Source organism: Schistocerca cancellata, chromosome 1, assembly GCF_023864275.1.
Source record: "Schistocerca cancellata isolate TAMUIC-IGC-003103 chromosome 1, iqSchCanc2.1, whole genome shotgun sequence".
NCBI classification, from domain to species: Eukaryota; Metazoa; Arthropoda; class Insecta; order Orthoptera; family Acrididae; genus Schistocerca; species Schistocerca cancellata.
The window spans coordinates 18,408,358-18,428,056 of NC_064626.1; the positions used below are offsets into that span (position 1 = coordinate 18,408,358).

Below are 19,699 nucleotides of genomic sequence, written 5' to 3' on the forward strand. Positions count from 1 at the left end.
GGCCAGGCTGGGGATTTTCTCTTCCCGGGGACTGGATGTTTGTGTTGTCTTTATCATTTCATCATCATTCCTGAACGTGGCGAAATTGGACTGTGTAAAGATTAGGACTTTGTACGGGCATTGATAACCGCGCAGTTCAGCGCCCCAGAAACCGAACGTCATCATCAACGCTTACCCTTCTGGTTGCATATGCCACAGAACATGATCCATTCCAACTGAAGCATGACACATTTCAACGAAAACTATGTGTCTAGCAGAGTTCGTTAAGGTATGTGTATATGAATGTATGCAGACTGAAGAGATTGCTACATAGGCCGGGATTCGAACCCGGGTCACGTGCTCACTAGGCAGATGAACTATCCACTACGCCAGCCTGGCTCATTGGTTTTGCACACTTGCACGGACCAACCATCCTAGCACGCCTCCCTCATCAATCCGAATTCCCATTTCGTTAAAGTAATAACCCGGCTAGTATCTGGCTAGGCGGATAAGGAGCACAATAATAGTTCATAGTTTTTTGTTTTACCCCTCATTCGGTACTTAACTTATCGCTTCTTTCACTTTTAACAAGGATTACTAATATGTGAAAAATGTCGTTACAACGTACATCGGCGCCCATCGTAAACTATAGGTCCCCTATAACTGTTTGGATACGTCAGCAAGAAGATCGGAGTACGGCAGTGGACAATACCTAGACAATCACTACAAAGTTCATATCGCTTTTCGGATTGAGATCAACTTACAGCTTTAGCTGTGCAGTGCAGGAACCAGACATTGCGTTGTTGAGAAAAGATCTTTTCGTCCGTACATGTCACAGTGTTTATTCCCTTCCGTGAATCGGGCCGTATGTGTTAGATGTTGCATGATTTCGACTTACCAGCTCAACGGTGGCAACTGCATGGACTGTTCCGTGTTTACTGATTGCTGGCAGCACATGCTCCTTCCTAGGCACGAGCCTAGTCTAAGTTTTTTGTCAAAGAACCGAGCGTATCCATCGCCCACGTCCCCAGTAGTGAACGTTCAAGAGCATGAGGAACTTCCGTCTTTTCCTCAAAGAAAAAAAAAATAAAAATAAAAATAACTGTCTGCGACCTTTACAGACTGTATGACAAGCACAACCGAAAGGAATGAGCAGAGAACGATCGATCAAGCAAATGATCCTAATATAGGCGTGGAAACCAATGATTTCCCAGATACGAATTGTTATGGCTAAATACATGAACACCTTACAGCATAGTCCCCAGTATCCGAACTGCAGATACGCACTTGAGTACAAACACATTCCAGGTGTTCTACATAGCCATGACTCATGTGAAGGGAAGCCGAGCTTTAGTACGTCTCCTCACGGATGCCCGTACATGTTCAAAAAATACCACAGAGTGTTCCGAATGCATTGACAACGACCCATAGTGCGTTCTCAGAGTTCTACACTGTGAACAAGGTTAGAATAACCAAAGCTTTTAGAAATCCCCACACAAAAAAATCCAACGACTTCGATTCGGGAAGCCTGGGAGACCACGGTGCTGGCGAGCCATCGCAGATACACTTGTTGTCCAAGACTCCTGTTACATAGGAGCCACAAGAGAATGTGCCAGTGTACAGACATGTATGTGCCACAACGAACATGATCGGAAATGTCGACTAGGTTTTGTTACACAAAACAGAGTGAACATGCCTTGGTAAAGGAGAGGTTTTTGAACATGTACAGGCGTCGATGACGAGGCCTGCCTTCTCCTGAACGGTGGCCATGTGCAGCATTTGTAATGTGTTTGTACTCATGTGTATATCTACAGTGTGTATCCTCGGAGACTTCGCTGTAAAGTGTTCGTGCACTCAGTCGTAATACCCCGTACGCAGAAACGTTTTTTGTTTCCGAACCTATGTTTGCTGGAATTATCTGCTGGTTTCATTGCCCTTACTCGTTCCCTAGCTTTGTACCTATTAACAGCCGAACATAGTCTATAAAAAGATCGGTGTTTGGGTCTCAGCTATCTTCAATGTGTTCATTACGTTTGCATTCGCCCTCCTTCTCCCCCCCCCCCCCCCCCCTCACTCACTCTGTGTAGCTATCGATTTCTCAGACACTTGACCTCGTGTACCCACGAATACGGCGCCTATGGAATGAACACACACTGACAAATAGTCACTTTCCCAGAGGGGTCTCGAATCATTTATTTCCTCTTTCCAAGGCAGCAGTGCAATCTAGCGTGCACACACGCCATTGAGCACCATTCCCATTCACCAATTGCTGTTACCCACATGCTTGGCTCTTTCGTCCTGAATATCGTACAGCGCGCAGAGTACTGCGAGACTACTATTGTCGCTTAGCTGAAGTTCACGAAGAACTGTAAGAGTTTGGTGACATCAATTCGTATAGCTTCACGTTAAGAAGCCATCACCCCGCGCGAAACGCATGTTATGGAATATTTTGGGAACATGCTAAGAGAGGTTGAGCCAATGAGAGTCAAGACTTCCCTTACGACAGAAGCAGCACTTCCGAGACGCCATATTGTACATGTCGTTTTCAGTTGTTTGGTGGGTTTTATATCATAATTTACACCTTATGAGTATACGCTGCTTCTAAACACCAGAACACTAACGATCTCTCGAAAATGGGTCGTTATTTGTAGGATTTGTTGTAGTAAAATGACGAGAAAAGATATACTGGACATTGAATAATTTTTGTTTTAGGTTATTTTTGTAATATGACTCGCCCAATATTGAAGATTCACCAAAAACGCGTCGTTTTTAGTTGCACTTGTTATAATTAAATGTCAGTTAATAACGTATTAACCAATGAAGCCTACAAGAAGATTGAAACATTTGTTGAAGAACCTGAATTTAATGTGTTGTTGTGGTCTTCAGTCCTGAGACTGCTTTGATACAGCTCTCCATGCTACTCTATCCTGTGCAAGCTTAATCTCCCAGTACCTACTGCAACCTACACCCTTCTTAATCTGCTTAGTGTATTCATCTCTTCGTCTCCCTCCACGATTTTTATCCTCCACGCTGCCGTCCAATACTAAATGGGTGATCCCTTGATGACTCAGAACATGTCCTACCAACCGATCCCTTCTGCTAGCCAAGTTGTGCCACAAACTCCTCCCCAATTCTATTCAAAATCTCATTAGTTATGTGATCTACCCATCTAATCTTCAGCATTCTTCTGTAGCACCCACCACATTTCGAAAGATTCTATTCTCTTCTCGTCTAAGCTATTTATTGTCCATGTTTCACTTCCACACATAGCTACACTCCATACTAATACTTTCAGAATCGACTTCCTGACACTTAAATGTATACTCGATGTTAACAAATTTGTCTTCTTCAGAAACGCTTTCCTTGCCATTGCCAGTCTACATTTTAAATCCTCTCTACTTCGACCATCATCAGTTATTTTGCTCCCCAAACAGCAAAACTCCTTTACTACTTTATGTATCTCATTTCCTAATCTAATTCCCGCAGCATCACCCGACTTAATTCGACTACATTCCATTATCCTCGTTTTGCTTTTGTTGATGTTCATCTTATATCCTCCTTTCAAGACATTGTCTATTCCGTTCAAGTGCTCTTCCAAGTTCTTTGCTGTGTCTGACAAAATAACAATATCATCGGCGAACCTCAAAGTTTTTATTTCTTCTCCATGGATTTTAATACCTACTCCGAATTTTTCTTTTGTTTCCTTTAGAGTTTGCGCAATATACAGATTGAATAACATCGTGGAGAGGCTGCAACCCTGTCTCACTCCATCCCAACCACCGCTTCCCTTCCGTGCCCCTCGACTATTATATCTGTCATCTGGTTTCTGCACAAATTGTAAATAGCTTTTCGCTCCCTGTATTTTACCCCTGCCACCTTTAGAATTTGAAAGAGAGTATTCCAGTCAACATTGTCAAAAGCTTTCTCTAAGTCTACAAGTGGTAGAAACGTAGGTTTCCATTTCCTTAATCTTTCTTCTAAAATAAGTCGTAAGGTCAGTATTGCCTGACGTGTTCCAACGTTTCTACGGAATCCAAACTGATCTTCCCCGAGGTCGGCTTCTACCACTTTTTCCATTCGTCTGTAAAGAATTCGTGTTAGTATTTTGCAGCCGTGACTTATGAACTGATAGTTCGGTAAGTTTCACATCTGTCAACACCTGCTTTCTTTGGGATTGGAATTATTATATTCTTCTTGAAGTCTGAGGGTATTTCGCCTGTCTCATACGCCTTGCTCACCAGATGGTAGAGTTTCGTCAGGGCTGGCTCTCCCAAGGCCGTCAGTAGTTCTAATGGAATATTGTCTACTCCCAGGGCCTTGTTACGAGTTAGGTCTTTCAGTGCTATGTCAAACTCTTCACGTAGTATATCTCCCATTTCATCTTCAAATACATTCTCTTCCATTTCTATAATATTGTCCTGAAGTACATCGCCCTTGTATAGACGTTCGAAGCAATTGATCGGCGTCTTAGGGAGCACGGAACATTCCAGCCTATGACTCGCGACTGGGGAAGACCTAGAACGACGAGGACACCTGCAATGAACGAGGCAATTCTTCGTGCAGTTGACGATAACCCTAATGTCAGCGTCAGAGAAGTTGCTGCTGTACAAGGTAACGTTGACCACGTCACTGTATGGAGAGTCCTACGGGAGAACCAGTTGTTTCCGTACCATGTACAGTGTGTGCAGGCACTATCAGCAGCTGATTGGCCTCCACTGGTACACTTTTGCGAACGATTCATCCAACAATGTGTCAATCCTCATTTCAGTGCAAATGTTCTCTTTACGGATGAGGCTTCATTCCACCGTGATCAAATTGTTCAAAATGGTTCAAATGGCTCTGAGCACTATGGGACTCAACTGGTGTGGTCGTAAGTCCCCAAGAACTTAGAACTACTTAAACCTAACTAACCTAAGGACATCACACACATCCATGCCCGAGGCAGGATACGAACCTGCGACCGTAGCTGTCGCGCGGTTCCAGACTGTAGCGCCTTTAACAGCTCGGCCACTGCGGCCGGCAATCAAATTGTAAATTTTCACAATCAACATGTGTGGGCTGACGAGAATCCGCACGCAATTGTGCAATCACGTCATCAACACAGATTTTCTGTGAACGTTTGGGCAGGCGGTGTTGGTGATGTCTTGATTGGGCCCCATGTTCTACCAACTACGCTCAATGGAGCACGTTATCATGATTTCATACGGGATACTCTACCTGTGCTGCTAGAACATGTGCCTTTAGAAGTACGACACAACATGTGGTTGATGCACGATGGAGCTGCTGCACATTTCAGTTGAAGTGTTCGTACGCTTGTCAACAACAGATTCGGTGACCGATGGATTGGTAGAGGCGGACCAATTCCGTGGCCTCCACGCTCTCCTGACCTCAACCCTCTTGACTTTCATTTATGGGGGCCATTTGAAAGCTCTTGTCTACGCAACACCGGTACCAAATGTAGAGACTCTTCGTGCTCGTATTGTGGACGGCTGTGATACAATACGCCATTCTCCAGGGCTGCATCAGGGATTCCATGCGACGGAGGGTGGATGCATGTATCCCCGCTAACTGAGGACATTTTGAACATTTTTTGTAACAAAGTGTTTGAAGTCACGCTGGTACGTTCTGTTGCTGTGTGTATCCATTCCATGATTAATGTGATTTGAAGAGAAGTAATAAAATGAGCTCTAACACGGAAAGTAAGCGTTTCCGGGCACATGTCCACATAACGTATTTTCTTTCTTTGTGTGTGAGCAATGTTTCCTGAAAGTTTGGCCATACCATTTTGTAACGCCCTGTATAAATATTTTCTCTAGTATTCGATGTTACGTAAATGTAAGTGTGGTATGGTGAAGAGTACCGCGTCCCATGTGAGAACGGCTGATGTGCTTTGATCCTCCAGCATGTCGCGCACAGTGGCTGTGGTGACGCGTGACTCGTGCTGTGTGCCCGCAGTGCTGGTGGCGGTGCTGCTGGGGGAGCGGCAGTACTCGGCGATGCGCCCGGAGCTGCGGGCGCCGACGCAGCAGCTGGCGGCCGCCGTGCACCGCGTCTTCGGCGAGTCCGCGCGCCTCTCCCTGCTGCCGGCGCGGCTGGCGCGGCTGCTGCGGCTGCCCGCCTGGAGGGACTTTGTCGACGCCGTCGGCGCCGCCCTCGCGCAGGGTGAGTCGCCGCTGCGCCGCGCTCTCTAGCCGCGACTCACGTCTCCCACTTGTTCTCACTGCTCTGGCCTGCTACGTACCACATGAAATACCTTGTGCCTCCTTCCATTTCTCCTTTCTAGCTTTGCAGTTGTTCCTCATTCTTTCGCTCTGCTCTTCTCCTGCCTTCTCTCTATCCTGTACCTGTCAATTTCTTTTTTTCCTTGGATCCCTTGAAACATACAATTTTTAATATGAACTTTTCTCTTTCTCCTACTTCTCCCTCCATTATGCACTTCTGGCCATTAAAATTGCTACACTCACAAGAAATGCAGATGATAAACGGGTATTCATTGGACAAATATACTATACTACAACTGACATGTGATTACATTTTCACGCAATTTGGGTGCATAGATCCTGAGAAATCAGTACCCGGAACAACCACCACTGGCCGTAATAACGGCCTTGATACGCCTGGACATTGAGACAAACAGAGCTTGGATGCCGTGTACATGCAGCTTCAACACGATACCACAGTTCGTCAAGAGTACTGATTGGCGTATTGTGACGAGCCAGTTGCTCGGCCACCATTGACCAGACGTTTTCAATTGGTGAGAGATCTGGGAAATGTGCTGGCCAGCGCAGCAGTCGAACATTTTCTGTATCCAGAAAGGCCCGTACAGGACCTGCAACATGCGGTCGTGCATTATCCTGTTGAAATGTAGCGTTTGGCACGGATCGAATGAAGGGTAGAGCCACGGGTCGTAACACATCTGAAATGTAACGTCCACTGTTCAAAGTGCCGTCAGTGCGAACAAGAGGTGACCGAGACGTCTAACCAATGGCGCGCCGGGTGATACGCCAGTATGGCGATGACGAATACACGCTTCCAATGTGCCTTCACCGCGATGTCGCCAAACACGGATGCGACCATCATGATGCTGTAAAAAGAACCTGGATTCGTCCGAAAAAATGACGTTTTGCCATTTGTGCATCCAGGTTCGTCGATGAGTACACCGTCGCAGGCGCTCCTGTCTGTGATGCAGCGTCAAGGGTAACCGCAGACTCGGTCTCCGAGCTGGTAGTCGATGCTGCTGTAAACGTCGTCGAACTGTTCGTGCTGATGGTTGTTGTCTTGCAAACGTCCCCATCCGTTGACTCACGGATTGAGACGTGGCTGCACGATCCGTTACAGCGATGCGGATAAGATGCTGTCATCTCGACTGCTAGTGACACGAGGCCGTTGGGATCCAGCACGGAGTTCCGTATTACCCTCCTGAACCCACCGATTCCATATTCTGTTAACAGTCATTGGATCTCGATCAATGCGAGCAACAATGTCGCGACAGGATAAACCGCAATCGCGATAGGCTACATTCCGGCCTTTATCAAAGTCGGAAACGTGATGGTACGCATTTCTCCTCCTTACACGAGGCATCACAACAACGTTTCACCAGGCAACGCCGCTCAACTGCTGTTTGTGTATCAGAAATCGATTGCAAACTTTCCTCATGTCAGCAAGTTGTAGGTGTCGCCACCGGTGCCTGTCTTGTGTGAATGCTCTGAAAAGCTATTCATTTGCATATCACAGCATCTTCTTCCTGTCGGTTAAATTTCGCGTCTGTAGCACGTCATCTCTGTGGTGTAGCAATTATAATGGCCAGTAGTGTAGTCAATATTCGAGAACACCAAATCACACCGAGACTCGGTCCGGCACACAGTTTTAATCTGCGAGGAAGTTTGATATCAGCGCACACTCCGCTGCAGAGTGGAAATCTCATTCTGGAAAATTCTTATTAGTGTTAGATGATGAGAATAAACGACAATCCTAAATTTCGCATTCGATATAAATCGATTTTCATCAGAGATATAAATTCAGTAACGAACCATATGCCTCACATCTAAATTATAGCAGTTACATACAAACAAAACAAAATATCGTGATTGAGAAATAACAATTAAGATCTTATAATGTAAGTAAGAATTATACGTATAATCAAAAACTGTGCTGATACACACTGATAAGAGCTTGATTGTATCTTGGTGCTGCTTGAGAATGAGCCATCTCTTGAAAGTGGCAAGAATATCGTCAGGAGTGGCCCGGAAAAGTGTGGCAGGACGTCTGGTACTTTGTGTGTACGTAAATGATCTGGTGGGCTTGGTGGATAGCAATCTACGAATGTTTGCTGACGATGCTGTGGTGTGTGGGAAGGTGTCATCATTGAGTGAGTGTAAGAGGACGCAGGACGACTTAGACAAAATACTAGTATCTAGTTGGTGTGGTGAATGGCAGTTATCTCTAAATGTTAATGCAGATGAGTAGGAAAATGTAGTGGACTGACAAGACAGCCAGTCCACAGTGACGGGTAACCGAAAGGCACGCGTTTAATTCACGCAGGCTTGCTTAGGTCTGAAACAGGATACGTAATGAATGCTATAAAGAAAAGTACGTAGCTGCTGGAATACTTAACTTTAATCCATCATTTGTATACAGCGTTCTTGATGATACAAGTGAGACTCTCTCTAGAAGTGGTTAATGGCGCCTTGCTAGGTCGTAGCCATGGACTTAGCTGAAGGCTATTCTAACTACCTCTCGGCAAATGAGAGAAAGGCTTCGTCAGTGTAGTCGCTAGCAAAGTCGTCGTACAACTGGGGCGAGTGCTAGTACGTCTCTCTAGACGTGCCGTGTGGTGGCGCTCGGTCTGCAATTACTGACAGTGGCGACACGCGGGTCCGACATGTACTAATGGACCGCGGCCGATTTAAAGCTACCACCTAGCAAGTGTGGTGTCTGGCGGTGACACCACAGAAAAACAAACCTGTAATGTTCGAATACACTGTTAGTAGAGTCCTGCTTGACACAGTAATGTTGTTTAAATATCGGGGCGTAATATCACGAAGTCAAATGAAATGAAAGAGTATGTCAGGATTGTGGTAGGAAAGGCAATAACCAACTTCGGTTTATTGGGAGAATTTTGAGAAAGTGGTTCATCTGTATGGGAGATTCGTTTCGGACGCTACTGCGACCTATTGTTGAGTATGTGGGATCCGCATCAGGTCAGATTGAAGGAAGACACTGAAGCAAGCCAGTGGTGCGCTGCGCCGCACTCGAACTCTACCAGCAGCTCTTACCAACTGAAATCGGGACTCATCTGACCAGGCCACGGTTTTCCAGTCGTCCAGGGGTCCATCCGATACGGTCACGAGTCCAGAAGAGGCGCTACAGGCGATGTCGTGCCGTTAGCAAAAGCACTCGAGTTGGTCGTCTGCTGCCACAGCCCATTAATGCAAGATTTCGGCGCACTGTCCCAGCGGGTATGTTCGTCGCACGTGCCTCAGTGACTTCTGCTATTATGTCACGCAGTGTTGCACTGACAGTTCTACGCAAGCGCCTCCGCTCTCGGTGAAGGCCGTCGGCCACTGCGTTGTCCGTGGTAAGAGGTAATGCCAGAAATTTGGATTCACACTGTTGACACTGTGGATGTCGTAATGTTCAATTTTCTAACAATTTCCGAACTGGAATGTTCCATGTTCCATTTCGCGTTCAAAGCCTGTTAATTCCCGCCGTGTTGCCAAAATCACGTCGGATTCACATGAACCACGTGTGTAAAAATGACAGGTCCACCAATGCACTCCGCGTTTATACTTTTTGCACACGATACTACCGGCTTCTGTATGCTGGGTGTTGCGTAAGATCGTGCAAAGATTTAACGGCACACAGAGGACGCTCCACTGAACAATGTGAGGTAGGGAACCTGGAGTCGGAGAAGCCATCTTAAGGAGATGATAGGAATAAAATCACTTTACTGTGTACTTTCAGAATGAGTCTTTCACTCTCCAGCGGCGTGTGTGCTGATATGAAACTTTCCTGGCAGATTAAAACTGTGTGCCGGACCGAGACTCGAACTCTGGACCTTTGCCTTGGTAGAGCACTTGGCCGCGAAAGGCAAAGGTCCCGATTTTGAGTCTCGGTCCGGCACACAGTTTCAATCTGCCAGGAAAGTTTTACTGTGTACTTTTTTATTTACATTAGTTAACTGCAAATACCATCACTGACACAATGAACGTACCATTTGTAGTGTATCTCGCAAAATGCGCTGAAACTGATGGCCTTCAATCTGAATGCAAGCATGACGAGAAAACTCTGATGCACCGTGAGAAGTAACCCTGGTGTGTTCCGAATCATGTCAGAAACAGCTACAATTGTGGCAACTAATTCTGCCTTGTTATTCACTGGGATCTCATACACAAGTGACTTTAGATAACCCAGTAGGAAATAATAAAGGGGATTCAGGTTAGGTGACCTCGCAGGCCATGGAATAGGACCTCAACTTCCAAACAAGCGACCAGGAAATACCTCGTACTAATGAGGCTCGTCCTCCTTGTATCCTTGCAGGAAATAAATAACGCACATGCAAATAAACAGCACAATACGCGTAAAATTGTACGCATGTAAATAAGCTGGAAAACAGTAATGCTAGGCAAAGCGGTATACATGTTTACTTGGCCATCTCCTTGAGGTAGCTTCTCCGAGCCCAGATTCGCTACCTCAAACTGTTGAGTGGGGCTTTCTCTGTGTCGTGTTACAATTTTGGACGCCCTTACAGAAACACCCTGTATATTCATATCGGTCGCTATCTGATGACTTTTCTCAACTTGGTGTATTCCATGAGTGGAACAGGAAAGGAAATAACTGGTATTAGTAGAAGCTACCCTCCGCCATGCACTATGCGGCGTCTTCTAGAATATGTTTGTAGACTTAGAACTAATAGTGGTAAATTAAATGTAAAGGAGGAGGAGATTAGTGTTTAACGTCCCGTCGACAACGAGGTCATTAGAGACGGAGCACAAGCTCGGATTAGGGAAGGATGGGGAAGGAAATCGGCCGTGCCCTTTCAAAGGAACCATCCCAGCATTTGCCTGTAGTGATCTACGGAAATCACGGAAAACCTAAATCAGGATGGCCGGACGCGGGATTGAACCGTCGTCCTCCCGAATGCGTGTCCAGTGTGCTACCACTGCTCCACCTCGCTCGGTAAATTAAATGTAAAAAAGGAGCTCTGGTGGAGTATTATTACAACAGAACGCATTTCATAAACTTTATAATATACCGGGTGATAAAAAAGTCACTATAAATTTGAAAACTTAATAAACCACGTAATAATGTAGATAGAGAGGTAAAAATTGACACACATGCTTGGAATGACATGGGGTTTTATTAGAACAAAAAAAAACAAGACAAAGTTCACAAAATGTCCGTCAGATGCGCGTCGTTTGGTGATGATCGTGTGCTCTGGCGCCACTTTCGTCATGCTTGGCCTCCCAGGTCCCCAGACCTCAGTCCGTGCGGTTATTGGCTTTGGGGTTACCTGAGGTCGCAAGGGTATCGTGATCGACCGGCATCTCTAGGGATGCTGAAAGACAACATACGATGCCAATGCCTCGCCATAAGTCCGGACATGCTTTACAGTGCTGTTCACAACAGTATTCCTCGACTACAGCTATTGTTGAATGGTTCAAATGGCTCTGAGCACTATGGGACTCAACATCTTAGGCCATAAGTCCCCTAGAACTTAGAACTACTTAAACCTAACTAACCTAAGGACATCACACACAACCATGACCGAGGCAGGATTCGAACCTGCGACCGTAGCAGTCCTGCGGTTCCGGACTGCAGCGCCAGAACCGCTAGACCACCGCGGCCGGCAGCTATTGTTGAAGAATGATGGTGGACGTATTGAGCATTTCCTGTAAAGGACATCATCTTGGCTTTGTCTTACTTTGTTATGCTAATTATTGCTATTCTGATCAGATGAAGCGTCATCTGTCGGAAATTTTTTTTTTAACTTTTGTATTTTTCTGGTTCTAATAAAACCCCATGACATTCCAAGCATGTGTGTCAATTTGTACCTCTCTATCTACATTATTCCGTGATTTATTTAGTTTCCTAATTTATACTGACTTTTCGTTCAGCCGGTAGTTTAGATGCTAGAGACTGGTGAATATGACAGTTGAACTGATTCCAGTGGGCGTTCTGAGTGTGGATTTCGGGAGGACGACGTTTCAAATCGACGTTCGGTCACGAAAATTCGGATTTTCTGCGACATCCGTAGATCACTGTAGGTAAACGCTGGGGTGGTACCTTTGAGAGGCTACAGCCGATTTCCTTCCCCATCCCTGAAACATGCTTGTGCTCCGCCTCAGTGACCTCCACGTCGACGGGACGGCAATCCCTACCCTCCCTCGGTCCCCGCCTTGCTCCCTTGTGGGTGTGGAAACGGCTCGCACTGCAGTAGAGACCTCGGCCTGGACTTGGCGTGTGTGGGTCGGCAGGTAACGCGCTGGTGACGCAGCTGATCCCGGCGTGCGAGGGCGGCGCCGGGCTGCTGGGGCGGCTCCTGGCCGCCGGCGTCTCCCACGACGACGCGCGCCGCCTCGTCGTGGACCTGCTGCTCGCCGCCGGAGACACCGTGAGTATTGTCCAGCTGCAGCTCCAGCTCCAGCAACAGCAGCTGCGCCTGTCCGGCTGACCACCCCTCACAAATACAAGACTCGTTCTGATACTACAGGCACGTCGTAACAACACACACCGATAGAGCAATATTTCAGCTGCAGACTGTCATTTTTCCACATAGGCGCCACCATTCGCTATGCACTTTTGCCAACGATTAACCAGAGCCTCGCATATACGAATCTGAACCAGCTGAGGCTAACTGCTTCCTTACAGCTTTGACAACACCATCCGAGTCTTGAAAATGTTCGCCAGCTAGTCCATCTTTCACAGGCCCAGAGAGATGGAAATCGGAAAACGCTTAATTGGGCACTGTACGGTGGATGTGGTAAGGCAGTGCAACCAAATTCTGCAATGAGTTGCGTGGTCGCAAAACTGTGTGGGTGCCTGGCGTTATCATGTTGCCGGTTCCATGCGACTTTTCGCGGATGATCCTGTAGTATACAAAGAAGTTGCAGCATTACAAAATTGCAGTGAAATGCAGGAAGATCTGCAGCGGATAGACACTTGGTGCAGGGAGTGGCAATTAACCCTTAACATAGACAAATGTAATCTATTGCGAATACATAGAGAGAAGGATCATTTATTGTATGATTATATGATAACGGAACAAACACTGGTAGCAGTTACTTCTGTAAAATATCTGGGAGTATGCGTACAGAACGATTTGAAGTGGAATGATCACATAAAATTAATTGTTGGTAAGGCGGGTGCCAGGTTGAGATTCATTGGGAGAGTCCTTAGAAAATGTAGTCCATCAACAAAGGAGGTGGCTTACAAAACACTCGTTCGGCCTATACTCGAGTATTGCTCATCAGTGTGGGATCCGTACCAGGTCGGGTTGACAGAGGAGATAGAGAAGATCCAAAGACGAGCGGCGCGTTTCGTCACAGGATTATTTGGTAAGCGTGATAGCGTTACGGAGATGTTAAGCAAACTTAAGTGACAGACTCTTCAAGAGAGGCGCTCTGCATCGCAGTGTAGCTTGCTGTCGAGGTTTCGAGAGGGTGCATTTCTGGATGAGGTATCGAATATATTGCTTCCTCCTACTTATACCTCCCGAGGAGATCACGAATGTAAAATTAGAGAGATTAGAGCGCGCACGCTTTCAGACAGTCGTTCTTCCCGCGAACCATACGCGACTGGAACAGGAAAGGGAGGTAATGACAGTGGCACGTAAAGTGCCATCCGCCACACACCGTTGGGTGGCTTGCGGAGTATAAATGTAGATGTAGATGTAGATGAAAGTTGGTCTTCTTCTCTGGACTTACCCTGGAAATTCGTGCTTGCAGTTTAGTCATTGTCGTCTTCTAGGGTGTCGAACTGACAGTTTCTCCAGGCTCCAAAAGAAACACAGACTGGCTGTCCCAGAAGACTTTGCACATCACTTTGCCTGCAGACAGCTGTGACTTGGACGACTTCTTTGACGAAGAATTCACATTTAACCATTCCACGGACTGTCCTTTGGGTGGTGACACTGAGTCTCATTTGCGGCGACGATAATTTCCAGAAAGTGGTCACTTTCAGCTTCATATTGCTCCAGGAGGTTCCGACAAATTTTCATTCTATGAGGTTTTTGTTCTACTGTAAGCATCCTGGGGAACCATCTCGCATAACTGAGATGTTCCAACGTTGCTTCCAAAGAACTACAGCCGACAATTCTGTGGTCGTTATCCGCCGATCAGCACGGATGAGTTGATCAAGACGCTGTTCATTGCGAGGGACCACTCATGTCCAGGGCCGTCCGGGCCGTGGCTTGTCATGTACACCCTTCCCACCACCTTGAAAATGCCGCACCCATCGCCTAACATTGCTCACGTCTATTGTATCGCCTCCATACATCTTTAGCTTGCGTCGATCAATTTCAATCGGCGCAATTTCTTCAGCAGTGGGGAATTCAACCGCACATCGCTGTTTTATACGCGTGTCCATACCAGACTCCATTTTGGAACATCGCTCTGCTAGCGTCAACTACCGCAGGACGACGGAACCACCTGCAAAAGAAAGAGGAAGGTTCAAGCATTAGCACTACACCAGCGACATCTGGCGCTGACATGCAAAGTCACGACCTAAAAAAAAAAGGGAGGCATTACGTTCGTAACGACGTATAAGCCGACCCCGGCCACAGGCTTCATGATGTGCGAGCGGAGGGAGAGATTAGTGTGCCCATTTCCCGAATGAGAGGGACGGATAAAAGCTGTGCAATCCACATGCAGCAGAACAACCCTTTACTGTCAGAATTCTTAATTATATGAAGCTCATGTCATTGAGCCTAAGTCTCTAGAAGTATCTGCTCGACATTTCCTACTACAGGCATAATTACTTTTGACGATGACCAATACGGATCGTGTAGTACGTCAGCAGGAAGTTCACACCTAGCTAGCACTGATAGTGGGAAATCGGAATGACCTCCACCCGCGTACCAAGTAACAAAAAGTACGTCCCAACTAAAAATTTGTATCAGACCGAGATACGAACCCGGATTTGACTTATCACTAGACATCCGAGTACCAAATCGTGCAGTGTTCATACAGAATGTTGTTACGTTATCTAAAGTACAAATATACTGTACAGTGTTGATGGATTGCGTGGGACGAAAGAAAAGGAAACTGGAGGAGATTATGAGGAGATTAGCGTTTAACGTCCCATCGACAACGGGGTCATTACAGACGGAGCACAATTTCAGATCAGAGAAGGATGGGGAACGAATTCGGCCGTGCCCCTTCAAAGGAACCATCGCGGCATTTGCCTGAAGCGATTTAGGGAAATCACGTGAAACCTAAATCGGAGTCCAGTGCGCTAATCACTGCGGAGAACGAAACTCCTGAGTTTGCCGATAGTTAAACATTATGAGTGACGAAGAAAAGGATTATTTGCTTACATTTATGCATGAATTAACAGTTCATCTTCCTGGTCACCAAAACGCACTTGTACCTTTTTAGCACACTTTGTAGCTATTTTGCACACAAACTTTACCTGACTTGCGGAATTGTTTCATTAGAATGCAGAGCACAGACCCGTCAAGAACCTGTTGGCCTTTCACGTCTGACGTACAGCTCTGGCGCACTACGCACTGCGTGCTGTCGGAAATCACCTTCACTGTTTTATCAGTGCCGAGCGGATGAAGCACTATGCTGGGTGCATTCTGTACTGGGCGGCACAAAAGCTAGACTTCGGGCTACACAACAGATGAGCCAGCCTAGCCATTAATCAATAGAACAGCTTCCCACGTAATAACATTCGTTGGTGTCGCCAACTAGTAATCAAACTACCACCTTCCAACATAACTTAAACCTGGTTTACGCTACAGATCAGTCTGTCAGCGTAAATATCGTTTCAGAGAATAGTAAAACTAATATCGAAGCATAATTGCGTATTATATCCAGAAACACGTTCGTCTGGCGTCACATTGTCTGTGCTATGGCTGGACAACAGAATAAAACAGAGCAGATGTCAAACTAATTCACATCTTTGTCAAGATGAATTCGCCTCTTTGGCACTTTTTTTTTTTTTTTTTTTTTTTTTTTTTTGTAATTTGAACTTATGTGCTACAGAAATGTGCTACTTTGATGTAATGGCACTTTAACTATTCCTCTGTACGATTTTTCGTAGAAAAATGCCGAAGAATGAGACGTCAGCGAATAATCTTCGTTGCTCCATTATGGATCGTGGGACGACGGCTGGCATGAACTTCTTGATACAATAATTTACCAACAGCCGTACGATTTGTAGAAGTTTATTTTATTTTATAAACTTCTATGTGCTACCATAGCCAGCAACTGTATTGCGTGAGCGATAATTTATGAAAACTAGCGACGAAGCTACCTCATACTTGAACATACGAGAATTATCTGGAAACTAAGGTTTCTAGGCATGTAGCTTCAGCATGGAATGTCGGTGGGGGAAGTTGGTACCACTGCCGTGTAGCGGGAAGCCAGCGGAAGGAATGAGCATTCCCAACAATCAGTAGCTCGTAGATTAGAGTTGTGTTCACTGTTCAGAAAGGAGCCAAGTGAAGTGAGCGCTGTAATTCGCTGCCTAAATGCTACAGGCCGGCCGGTGTGGCCGAGCGGTTCTAGGCGCTTCACTCTGGAACCGCACGACCGCTACGGTCGCAGGTTCGAATCCTGCCTCGGGCATAGGTGTGTGTGATGTTCTAGGGGACTATGACCTCAGATGTTAAGTCCCATAGTGCTCAGAGCCATTTGAACCTTAATGCTAAGGGCATGAACCCTACTGCTCTTCATCGCAAAATTGTTTCGGTTTATTAAGAGGATGTAATGTCAAGGTAGCACCTGTCAAAAAGGATACCGAATTTCAGTTTTGGAAGGACGGAAATTCACGATGACGACAGAAGCGGAAGGCCGTCTGGTGTGACTGATGATGCGGTGCAGAAAATTGAAAAACTCTGTGATCGCCGTTCGACAATTGACGACCTGCGTGCAGTTTGTCCAATCATTTCACGAACTGTTGTTCATGAAATCGTAACTGACCGATTGAACTATCGCAGGTTGAGAGTTAACGCCTCTCGCGAATTTCTTGACCGTTCGAGACCGAAGGCGAGGCTTTTCTGAACTCTATAGCGGCAGGTGATGAAACCTGCAACCATACACCAGAGAGGAGACGACAATGAACGCAGTGCTGCCATACTCATCCTCCTTCGGCCAAAAAATTCAAAACTCAGCAAACAGCGAGGAAATTCATGGTCTCAGTGCTTTGGGACAGAAATGGGGTTCTGCTAGTTGATTTTTTGGAAAGAGGTGAAACGATAAATGTTGCACGATATTGTGAGACATTCAAGAAACTTCGCAGAGCCATTCGTAACAAACGTCGCGGGATGCTGACAACGGAAGTCTGTCTCCATGACAACGCCCTTGCGCACACCGCTCCTGCAACACAAGAGTTGTTAACTTCGTTTAGTTGGGATGTTTTAAGCAACCCCTCTCACAGCCCCGATGTCACACCTACTGACTGTCATGTGTTCACCAAATTGAAGGAAAAACTTCGTGGAAAACACTTCTGACGACCATGAGATGAAAACCGAGAAAGGCGGCGGGAGACGTCTATGACACAGGAATCAAAAAACTCGTCCCACGGATGACGAAATGTATTGAGGTACATGGTTCAAATGGTTGAAATGGCTCTGAACACCATGGGACTTAACTGAGGTCATCAGTCCCCTAGAACTTAGAACTACTTAAACCTATCTAACCAAAGGACATCACAAACATCCATGCCCGAGGCAGGATTCGAACCTGCGACTGTAGCGGTCGCGCCGTTCCAGGCTGTAGCGCCTAGAACCGCTCGACCACTCCGGCCGGCGATGTACATGGTGATTATGTGGAAAAATAATGCAAGATCTACACGAAATGCATGTAAATTTATTAAAAAAAAATTTTTTTGTACCCTTAATTTCCGAATTAGCTTCGTATGTTCTCCGAATTATCCCAGCTTTGATTGCTTGTAGCTTCCGTAATGCCCTTTTGTAAATCGGTGCCTTACCAGGCTGTGAAACGCCTTCCGTAAGGAACGAAGTCTCACAGGCGGTGAAACACCTGTTGTCAAGAACCAAGTCCGACGCCTGGGACAGAAGATCTGATGGGGAGCAACGCTAGTCAGTACTTCATTGCTAATCTGCTACAGTTACATCTACCACGTATGGTATACAGTGGAGGAGTAAGTTACTCGCCGTGGAGGGCCTGCAAGAACCACTGCCGAATTCCACTGCAGGATGGCGTTCTCCACGTTCACGGTTGTTTTGCAAGAGAGATACGCGCCTGCATTACCGCCAGGAGAGGGTACACTACGTGTTCACATGACTCTTTGGGCAACCTTTACGGTGACATGCACGTTTCATTTGTTCTGAATTCGTTGTCATATACTCCCGCAATGACGAACCGCGTGTCACATGACTTGTCAATAAACTGACCTCGTCCTTGAGAGTGCTGCCATTTATTTTCCGGCAGTGTAGTTGAAAGTATAAGTCTGTCTGTAAACTCAAGAGCGAGCAGCGCTTTTGGTGGAGGAAGTGGTCTTTCCCGGAAGAACGGTGCCACTGGCCTACAGGGCAGCCCAAAATCAGTTGCCCGCTACCTGTCTAGCGGTGTAGTTCGGCGTGCAGTATCGTACGTCGTTTCTGTTGGTGGGATCTTAGCTGCCAATCTCAGTCAGTTGACTTTGTGTACTGACTGATATACTTCAGTATCCGGAAGTGATGACTAATCGCCCTGCATTGCAAGAAAATGTGCAGAACACGAAGGAGATATTTGCGGAGAACGAGCGTTCGATCGTCTCTAACGTTATTACAGCTTGTGTTAAGGAGGCTACACAAAAAGAGCTGTTGGCTAATATTACCAGTCCCAATCAAAGGGCTGCAGTTTATGCAAACGTCAGCCTCGCCAAAATAGGACGCATAAGGAAGGAACGCGAAAACAAGGCGCACGGTTTACTGGAATCGCCGGGAAGAAGAACTAATAATTTAGGGAGGAAACCCATCGTTATAGACAGTTTCACAAAATCGGTCATTCGACAAACGATGGAGGACTTTTACATAAACCAAAAAATAATGCCCACATAACGGAAATTACTCAATGGCGTGAAACAAAAAATACATTTTCGTTGCAGAAAGATGTTTTACACAAGACACTGCGTGAAATGGGATTTACCTGGAAATACTTTTCACACGTGTTTACGAAGACAATGACAAAAAAAAAGCAGTGCGAATCGAACTAATACAACACACGTAATTATAAATTTCCGGTTACTTTTTAAACACTCTTCGTGTTGCAAGAATTGTGAAGTTTAGTAATGCAGCCTTTCAAAGAAAACTCCTACCTTTTAGTAGAAACACAAAGTAAGAACAAGCCTTAAATTCTACAGACTGATTGCACTGTATCTGGTTCGTCTTACGAATAGAGGAACATACATTCATATGAACAGGCATTCGGTTCTATGTTTGTAGTAGAATCCTGACTTCCGTTCTTATGTTAATATTATTTAGTCTATAATGTTTTGATTCGAAGAAGCTATCGTCTTTCGTTTTCCTTATAATCTTAACGCATTTGTC

At 46.0% G+C, this 19,699-nt stretch overlaps 1 protein-coding gene across 1 annotated transcript in view; it reads left to right on the forward strand.

The window, feature by feature from the left end:
* The window catches only part of LOC126163887 (cytochrome P450 315a1, mitochondrial), a 167,885-nt gene that overhangs the window by 128,492 nt on the left and 19,694 nt on the right, over positions 1–19,699 (forward strand). Inside the window, exons 4-5 of the mRNA XM_049920193.1 lie at positions 5,935–6,141; positions 12,456–12,592. Of these exons, the coding sequence (XP_049776150.1) occupies positions 5,935–6,141; positions 12,456–12,592 (344 nt within the window). The remainder of the gene's footprint in view (positions 1–5,934; positions 6,142–12,455; positions 12,593–19,699) is intronic.